Here is a 9474-nt window from a genome sequence, read left to right on the forward strand (position 1 = left end):
GGAAGATTACAGATGACTTTAAGCTAAAGAGGGAGATAGGGTTAAATGTAGGACTTTTTTTTTCCAGGACGGGAGAGGTTTAAACATGTTACTACATTGAATAAATGAAATAACCATGAACATGGAGTGGCTAAAGATTCTGAACTAAGTGCAAGTAATTGATACACGTCCATGGATAAGGGGAACGAATGGCGCTAGCCATTCCACCTGCCCCTCCTTCAGCCAACTGTGTGGCTTTACCCCAGCTGCATATTTGTGTGGCGCCTGAGCTCTGAGATGACCATCAGCATGAGGCACCGTCTGGCCGAGTTGCGCCAGCGTCAGCGGGGCGGCAAGCAGCAAGGACCATCCTCTCCCCAAAGGGCTTCTGGACCCAACCGGTGAGAACAGAATGTGGGCAAGTGATGGGTGGGTGTGCAGACGGCTTGCTGGGACCTCACTGCACTTCCTCCATGCTTTGGGCCTGCCATTCAGCAACTCTGTCTCCCAAGACCTTACCTCTCACACAAGGATCCATGATGTCAGCCTCTTCCCCCTGTTGAGTCTCCTCTCCCCCTATTGAGTCTCCTCTTCCCCTCATTGAGTCTCCTCTTCCTTCTTCCCCCATTGAGCCTCCTCTCCCCCTATTGAGTCTCCTCTCCCCATGCCCTTCCTTGACTCGGACTCAGGCACCAGGCCCCATCAATGCTGTCTCCTGGACCGGCTCTCTCATCAGACAGTGACAAGGAGGGAGAAGATGAGGGGACTGAAGAAGAACTTCCAGCACTGCCCGTCCTTGCCAAGAGTACCAAGAAGGCACTGGGTCTGTGGCAGTTGGGCGTGGGGGCAGACAGGTCCTAGTTGGTATGATGGCTAGATATGGTTTTTCTGAGACTGTGGGGTGAGAGCAGTGTGAGCTGAGGAAACTGAGGCATCATTGTGGCCACACAGGGTATGGGCTGATGGGGCCAGGGCTCCAGGATTGGGTGGGGGCGGGGGGGCAGGAGACACTTCCTCTGACTGCCTGTTTCTGTCTAGCCTCGGTCCCCAGCCCAGCCTTGCCCCGAAGCCTGTCCCACTGGGAGATGAGTCAGGTGAGTCGCCATTGTTAAAATGTTCTCCCAAGGTTAGAGGAGGCAAAGGGAGCTGTGAGAACAGGGCTCTCTGGGCCTGGTAGGGTACTGGGGCATGGGGTCTGCCCACATGCTGCACTCCTGTGTCCAAGGAAGGGCTTGTCGGGGAAGTTGAAGCAGCTGGGCCAGTCCTGGGTGCGGGGTGAAGAAAGCCCAGGTATTTCCTTCCTGTGGACCAGTTGGGGTGGATGGAGCACAGGGTTAGTCAGCACTGGGGAGGTGGGGCACTTGTTCAGCTGCCTGGTGCCTGGAAGTAAATATCATCAGAGAAGAGCTCAAGGTGGAGAGGACAAAGGACCCCTAAGCCAGATAGTTAGAACTAAAATGCAGGAAATCAAGGATCCAAAGAGCGGAGATCTGGAGAAACAGTTCTAAAGACCCCGGTTAGGAGGTAAGCGGAGAACTTCCAGAATAGTTAGAGGGAAAAGGCCATGAGGGGACCCATAATTCAGCGACTGCCCTGGGGTGGCCAAAGGGGGATCAAGGTGTTCAGAGCAAGTTCCCAAGCACCAGTACCTTCCGTTGTCAGCAACAGTTTCACAGAGTGATGATGCTGTGGTGTCTCTGGAGCACCCTGACCGGGCCAGGGGTCTCAGGCCTGGGCTATAGGTTTGTCCTTGGTGCTGTGAAGGGACTTTGGGGCCCCCAGCTATTGGAGTGATTGGGGTAGAGAGGCAAAAGGAGTGGTTGGGGTAGACAGGCAGAAGTGGCCTTTGCCCTGGGCTGGGTTTCTTGGGGGACTCTTGGTAGTAAGTGGTTGCTGCTGGGGCTGTCCTCAGAGTAGGAGACTTTTAGAGACCCCCAGCTCTGAGGCATCCACGATACCAGGTGAAGGCTGAGACTAGGGGTTCCTGTGCCAGAGGATGCGGAATGCAGCTAAGAGTGTGAACTCTGGAGCCAGACTAACCTGCAGGCCACTTACTGTCTGTGGGACGCAGATTGGTCACTTAAGCCCCCTGTGCTTCAGTCTCCTCATCTGTAAAACAAGGATGATACTAGTGCCCATTTCAAAAGGTTGCTGTGAGGATGAAGTAAGCTAGCATGTGTAGTGTGCCAGGCACATAGTAAGGGATATGTGGATATTTGTTGATCTGACTGTGTGGTTGTTGTTACTCCTCCCCCACCCCCTACCTCCCACCAGGCACAGGAGTCCGTGGGGTTCCTGGACCCAGCTCCTGCAGCCAACCTGGGACCCAGAAGAAGAGGGCGCTGGGTTCAGCCAGGTGTGGAACTGAGCATTAGATCCATGCTGGATCTGCGGCAGCTGGAAACACTGGCCCCAAGCCTGCAGGACCCTAGCCAGGACTCGCTGGCCATCATCCCATCTGGTCCCAGGAAGCATGGGCAGCAGGCCCTTGAGACTTCACTCACTAGCCAGGTGAGCCTGCTTTCTCCCAGCTCTCTAGAGAGTTCCAAGGGGCCTTAGGCAGCCTTTGCCACCAGCTGGGACCTGAGCACTGGTCCAGCTATGCTTGCTCTGCCCCTGTGGCACATGGGTAACCTGAACTGCAAAGCCAGGATGGGGGTGACTGGGCTGTATGGTTTGGTCATCAGGATAGGCAGGGGAGGGGTTGGGGTAGAGAGGCAAAAGTGGCCTTTGCCCTGGGCTGGGTTTCTTGGAGGACTCTTGGTATTAAGTGGTAGCTGGAGGTTGGCAGCCCAGAGTGCTAATACAGTTCATCCAGAAGCTCACATCAGCAACTGGAGCCCAGCCTGGCTTCTCGATGTCTGTCCTTCAGCTTCCCCTTGAATAAGTGCACACCGCATCCTTACTCACCTCCACCTCTTCTCCAAGGGGAGGGTTGGCCCCCAGGATACTCAGGGCTTACCCCCCAGCTACCACTGCCTCATCTGTCACCTCTGCTCTGTTAACATCCCTTTGTGTGTTCCCAGAATGAAAAGCCCCCTCGGCCTCAGGCTTCCCAACCTTGTTCCTATCCCCATATTATCCGATTATTGTCACAAGAGGAAGGGGTCTTTGCCCAAGATCTGGAACCTGCACCCATTGAAGATGGTATTGTCTACCCGGAGCCGAGTGACAACCCCACCATGGATACCAGGCAAGGATCCTGCCCTAGCCAGACCTCGTGCCCCCGTCTTCCCCTCCCTATGAGTGTTCTTTAGTCGAGGGAGGGTTGGCCCCCAGGATACTCAGGGCTTTCCTTCCAGCTCACCACTGCCTCATCCCTCACCCTGATCACAGGCAGGAGTCCAGCGGGGCTGCTGCCTACCCCTGCTCACTGCCTTTTCTTCTCCCTGCTGGAATCCTGACAGTGAGTTCCAAGTGCAGGCTCCAGCCCGGGGAACTCTGGGAAGAGTGTACCCAGGCAGCAGGAGCTCAGAAAAGCACAGCCCTGACAGTGCCTGCTCTGTGGATTACAGCAGCAGCTGCCTTTCCAGCCCGGAGCACCCCACTGAAGGTGAGGCTGTAGCCTGGAGGGAGGGGCCATGGGGGGGTGGGGCCTGGAGGTGGGTGGGGAGGCTCTGGCAACAGATGGGTGCAGTGCGATGCCTCTCTCCCCTCCCCACACCCAGACTCTGAGAGCACGGAGCCCCTCAGTGTGGATGGCATCTCCTCAGACCTTGAAGAGCCAGCTGAGGGTGATGAAGAAGAGGAAGAAGAGGAGGGAGGCATGGGCCCCTATGGGCTACAGGAGGGCAGCCCCCAGACTCCAGACCAGGAGCAGTTTCTAAAACAGCACGTTGAGACTCTGGCCAGTGGAGCTGCTCCAGGTGTGGTCAGAGGGCCAGCATTTAGTGCCTGCAATTTGCCCTTCTCCCCTCCTTGCCTACCTGAGAGGAGGGTCCCAGGGTATAGGCTGTGGCTGGGGGGTCTCAAGGAGGCAAAATCTGGGGCAAGGGCTTGGTTTTTGCCCCAATTCATGATTTCTCTGACCTTGGTAGGGGCCCCAGTGCAGGTCCCAGAGAGGTCAGAGTCTCGGAGTATCTCTTCACGATTCCTGTTGCAAGTACAGACCCGCCCACTCAGGTACAGAGGCCCCCTACCCCCCAGCAGCAGCTCTGGCTCTCCTGGCCTCCCAGGGCTGCTGCCCTCTCCTCTCCAGTGTTCTGTCTCTCCATGCACGGGGTGTTTTGCACTCCCGGTTTTGGGCTAACTGGCCTTTCCCCAGCCCTATCTGGCTTTGTGCTGGTTCTCTCCTAGTGCCCTGGTGCTATGAGTTTCTCGCCATTTTGGCAGGGAGGAGCATTGAGCCTTCTCTGGGCCTTCTCCCACATTTCCTCCCTGTAGGGAACCATCCCCGTCCTCCTCAAGCCTGGCACTGATGTCGAGACCAGCCCAGGTGCCACAGGCATCTGGTGAGCAGCCGAGAGGCAATGGTGCCAATCCCCCTGGAGCACCCCCGGAGGTGGAACCGTCCTCTGGCAACCCCAGCCCCCAGCAGGCAGCCTCTGTGCTGTTGCCACGATGCCGTCTCAACCCTGACAGCAGCTGGGCTCCCAAGAGAGTGGCCACAGCCAGCCCCTTTTCTGGACTCCAGAAGGCCCAGTCTGTGCACAGTCTGGTGCCACAGGGTGAGGAGCCTGATGGGTTCAGTGCCAGGGTGCAGGGTGTATGGAACACATGTACATGCTGGAGGAGGGAGGGCCTGGTGTGGCCCTGATGTGCCACTGTGCTGGCCACTAGGTGTCCCTTAATGGGCATGTGGAGGGGAACAGCAGCTCTTCGGGATTGGGTGTTGGCACCTGGGATGCCTTCCTCAACACCTGACCTGTGTATACCTCTGTCTCCTTTGCAGAAAGACATGAGGCCAGTCTGCAGGCCCCTTCACCAGGCGCACTGCTGTCTCGGGAGATCGAAGCTCAGGATGGTCTGGGCTCCCTGCCCCCAGCTGATGGCCGTCCGTCTCGGCCTCACTCCTATCAGAACCCCACCACCAGTTCCATGGCCAAGATATCCCGCAGTATCTCTGTTGGGGAGAACCTGGGCCTGGTGGCTGAACCTCAAGCTCATGCCCCCATCCGAGTCTCACCACTCAGCAAGCTGGCCCTGCCCAGCCGGGCTCACCTGGTCCTGGACATCCCCAAACCACTGCCTGACCATCCTACCCTGGCTGCATTCTCTCCTGTCACCAAAGGCCGGGCCCCTGGCGAGGCAGAAAAGCCTGGCTACCCGGTGGGCCTAGGAAAAGCTCACAGTACAACTGAGAGATGGGCCTGTTTGGGGGAGGGCACCACTCCCAAGCCTAGGACAGAGTGCCAGGCTCATCCTGGGCCCAGCAGCCCCTGTGCCCAGCAACTGCCAGTCAGCAGCCTCTTCCAAGGCCCTGAAAACTTGCAGCCCCCACCCCCTGAGAAGACTCCCAACCCCATGGAATGCACCAAGCCAGGGGCAGCCCTGAGCCAGGACTCAGGTGTGCACAGCTCCCCAGCTCTCATCTCCTGCCCCATCCTTACTCTCCCCTCTCTGTTGGCCGCTGTCTGGCTCCATCCCATTTCTGTGGGTACAGCTTCTGGTGTTTCTTGTCCTGTCTGCTCCTGTCGCAGGTCCGTAAGTCACACCCCTGATGGTGAGACCCTCCTGCTGACCTTCATGATTTCCTTGTGATTCACTTGCCCATTCAGTGGCTTCTGAACTTGGGGCTGGCCGTCTCCTCTGGACCTTGTTTGTGTGGTGTTGGGGAGGCCGTTGGAAGAGAAGCCAAGAGGAAGGGACTGAGGGCAAGTGGGAGGTGCAATGCTGAGGGCTAGGTCTCTCCCGCTCTGAGTGTCTTGGGTGCGGAGGCCTGAAAGGGCTACATGCTGGGCCTCACTGAGCTGTATCCGTCTCTTTCAGAGCCAGCAGTGAGCCTGGAGCAGTGTGAGCAGCTGGTGGCAGAGCTCCGCGGCAGCGTGTGCCAGGCAGTGCGGCTCTACCACTCGGTGGGTGTTAGGTGCCCCCCAGCAGGAGGGTGGGCACGTCAGTAGTGCTGGGTGTTTCGGATAACCATGTCCAGAACAGTATGCTAAGGCTCTTGTGCTGACAGGATGGCACACTCAAGAACATCTTGGGCAGCACAGGTGAGGGGGTTAGAGGCCAGGCTAGCCTCTTGTACCAGGCACCTGCGGTCATTTCTGGTTAAGAGCTGGAGACTTCCCTCAGGAGGTGAGGCCTGAAGAGACCACACCTCCCAGTTGGCTCAGGACAATCCCAGTTTATGTCGTTGTCCCAGTGTAATTATTAATGGCATCCTTTTTCATATCCATGAATTATTTGGCCCCCTTAGACATAGGGGACAGTCCAAGAAGGCCCAAACTTTGAAAGGGAAAGCAGATTCTGCCGGAGTTGTCATAAGGAGTTGCTTATAAGATGTAGACGGTTCTGCAATCCAATGGGTTCCTCCTTGGGCGTCACCCCCAGAGTCTGCCTGCATCCCATGTTCCCTGGCCATACATGCTGATCTTGGTGGGTAGAGTTCCCAGCTAGTCCCTTCTGAGGCAGGCTGGACCCAGGTGGGGCCCCTCCCTTTTATATGTCTGTTGACAGGCTCCTCCACCTCACTTCTGGGGGTGCTGTTTCAGGTGGCTGGCTGCAAGATGCCCTCAGCAGAGCAAAGTCGGATTGCCCAGCTTCTCAGAGACACCTTCTCTTCAGTGCGACAGGAGCTGGAAGCTGTGGCTGGGGCAGTGCTGTCCAGCCCAGGCAGCAGCCCTGGGGCTGTGGGAGCCGAGCAGACACAGGCCCTGCTGGAGCAATACTCGGAACTGTTGCTTCGAGCCATGGAACGGCGTATGGAAGGCAAACTCTGAGTTCTAGAAGCCTGTCCCAAGTGAATGAATGCCCCAGCGATTCCAAACTGCAGCCCCTCTGCCCCTCACCAAAACCTGCGGGGCTGCTTGGAGTGGAAAGCAGGGAGCAGTGTTCAGAGGCAAAGCAGCCTTCCCAGCCGCTCCTCGTGGGGGGCCTGTATTTATTAATTTATTTCCCTGACTGTTGCCTCACTTCCTTGGAACTCCTGCCTCCACAGCCCCTCCAGTGGCAGGGACAGGTCTTGGGTCTTTGTCATCTTGGTGCTGTGAGAGGTAGGAGGGCAGCCTGCCCCATCTAGGAATCTGGGAAGGGCTGGCCCTCTCTTAGAAGCCATTTGAAATTACTGCAGGGATTAGCTCCCTGTGGTGGAGCATACACAGGATACTCTGGGGTCGAGGTGAGAGGTGATGTGGTATTCAGTGCCCGTCAGCCAACTGTGGGCCTTCACCTCTACCTGCACTTCCCCTCTCACACCAGCTGCACTCCCCTGGCTGCCAGAGCAGGGTGGTTTTCCCCAATACCTGGCAGCTCAGAAAGGCAGAGCCATCTGGCCGTCCAGGGTGTCCCCAGCCATCAGGAGACTTGAGTTGGTATTTGGACCTGAGCCCGCACATTCCACTCCCATTCTCCCTCCAAGAGGGGCCCAGCATTGTATTTCCCTGTGACCCCTTACTCTCCTGGCCAGAACTTGAGCCAGCTGTGGGACATTGCTGCAGGACAGTAAGCCCTCACCTGGGCAAACATGAAGCTCTGGCCTCCTTTCCTCAGCCCCTTGTTCTTCCCTGTCCTCCACCCTGGACCCCAGCCGGCTGCTGGAGCCCAGAGGCCACCTTCTCCCTGCATCCTGAATGATGCTTAGTCAGAAGCCTGTGTTGGAACATCCCTCGTTTACAGGGCGCTGGCCTACCTCCTGAGGACCTTGGCCACAGATGAGATCACACGCATGCACGCGCACACATGTACACACACCTACCTGCACAGCACGCTGTTGAGTGTTGGTTGCCAGAGTATCCGGCTGGCTGCTGTGTGCCTGGTTTCCTCACATCCTGCCTCAGCTTCACCACCCTGGCTTATGTGGAACACCTATCAGGGAGCAGAAAAGGGGTGCAGTACACTAAGTGAACCCAGATTCTGGATTCTTGGTGTCCACAGCCTAGCTGATACGAGATGGCCCATAGGACACCTGGTTTAGGTAGAAGGAGCCTCCTCAAAGGCAGTGCTGGGCACCCACGGGTGTGCTGGATACTGGAGTTTGAGAGGAGGGAGGTGCTGGGGCCAAAGGAGACACTAGAAAAATGGTAGATGGGACAGGTAAGTGGCAGAGGTGAGGGGATAAGTTAGAATGTAAAAGGGCAGTAATTAGGGGTGAGGGAAAGGAGATAGGGGACCCTAGGAGGTACAGTGGGACCATGTCGTGAGGCAGTTGAAGAGTTGAGGAAAGGTTTTTCTGGGCCCTACTGCTCCCCTCTGCTGCAGGTAAGTCAGAGCAGCTTTACCACAGCTTCAGGCCACGAGAGCCCCTTCACCCGCCCTGCTGCGCCATAGGCAGAGGCTTATAAAGAAATGGGTTCCGGGCCAGGTGTGGTGGCTCAAGCCTGTAATCCCAGCACTTTGGGAGGCCAAGGCGGGTGGATCACGAGGTCAGGTGATCGAGATCAGCCTGGCCAACATGGTGAAACCCTGTCTCTACTAAAAATAAAAAAATTAGCTGGGCGTGGTGGTGGGCGCCTGTAATCCCAGCTACTCGGGAGGTTTAGGCAGGAGAATCGCTTGAACCCTGGAGGTGGAGGTGGAGGTTGCAGTGAGCCCAGATCGCGCCATTGCACTCCAACCTAGGTGACAAAGCTACACGCCATCTCAAAAAAAAAAAAAAAAAAAAAAGAAAAAAGAAAAAGGGTTACAAAAGGTTCCCAGCTCCGGGGCATCAGCGTGAGTGCGCTTGAGCTGCTCCAAACCTGGCCCTTCCCCACTCCTCTAGCATCGCCACCCGCATGGCCCTGGAACTCCCGCGGCGGCGGGGGCGGGCCCGTGCCTGCTGTGTCCCCACTTCCCACACCAGCCGCGCCCACCGCAGGTGGGACTCAGGTTCGCCCTCTGGGCCAGGTCCTTCACGAGGAGGCAGCTACCCTTCGCCAGAAGTTTGTGAGAATGTGGCCGCCCTTTTCCTGCCCTCTGCCCCATGTGGGTGGGGGGCCTCGTGGCCCGGCCGGCGCCCCGTCCCCTTCTGCATGTCTGAGGCCACCGGCAACCGCCGCCCCACTCCAGATTTGCCCCCGCCCTGTTTTGAAAGCCCCTTATTTATAACTTTTATACTTTGTGCAGGTCGCGGCGCTTCCCGCCTCATCCTCGGCTGCATGGGGCGGGGGGGCTGTTTTTAACGTGCCCGTTTGTACTGATGTATGAACTTGTCAATAAACACAATTGTTTGTTAACCCTGGGATGCCGGCCCAGTGGGGCAGGCCGAAGCGGGCGCTGCCAGTCGCTCCACCGCTTCGGTGGCAGAACCCGGTATGTGTCCAGGGGCAGGACGGGGCGGGGTGCTGGGGGTGTGGCCTGCGGCGGGTGCCTCTGGAAGGGCGGGGCGAGGGTCTGGGGGTGTGGCCTGCGGCGGGG

General features: G+C 57.5%; 1 protein-coding gene across 1 annotated transcript; it reads left to right on the top strand.

The window, feature by feature from the left end:
* The first annotated feature begins 111 nt into the window (after positions 1-111).
* LOC112208025 (mitogen-activated protein kinase-binding protein 1) lies at positions 112-9293 on the top strand. Its single transcript, XM_054676130.2, has 12 exons — positions 112-380; positions 669-802; positions 1018-1073; positions 2254-2490; positions 3006-3172; positions 3387-3532; positions 3648-3845; positions 4017-4101; positions 4363-4646; positions 4871-5485; positions 5908-5993; positions 6633-9293. The coding sequence occupies exons 1-12, from the start codon at positions 277-279 to the stop codon at positions 6858-6860; spliced, it is 2340 nt and encodes a 779-aa protein (XP_054532105.1). The 5' UTR covers positions 112-276; the 3' UTR covers positions 6861-9293.
* Positions 9294-9474: the final 181 nt, after the last annotated feature.

Source organism: Pan troglodytes, chromosome 23 (genome assembly GCF_028858775.2).
Source record: "Pan troglodytes isolate AG18354 chromosome 23, NHGRI_mPanTro3-v2.0_pri, whole genome shotgun sequence".
NCBI lineage: Eukaryota > Metazoa > Chordata > Mammalia > Primates > Hominidae > Pan > Pan troglodytes.

Coding starts and splice junctions, on each gene's coding strand:
- LOC112208025 (XM_054676130.2), top strand. CDS start 277: ATGACCATCAGCATGAGGCACCGTCTGGCCGAGTTGCGCCAGCGTCAG. Junction 2,491..3,005: donor AGACTTCACTCACTAGCCAG/GTGAGCCTGCTT, acceptor GTGTGTTCCCAG/AATGAAAAGCCCCCTCGGCC. Junction 4,647..4,870: donor GCACAGTCTGGTGCCACAGG/GTGAGGAGCCTG, acceptor TCTCCTTTGCAG/AAAGACATGAGGCCAGTCTG.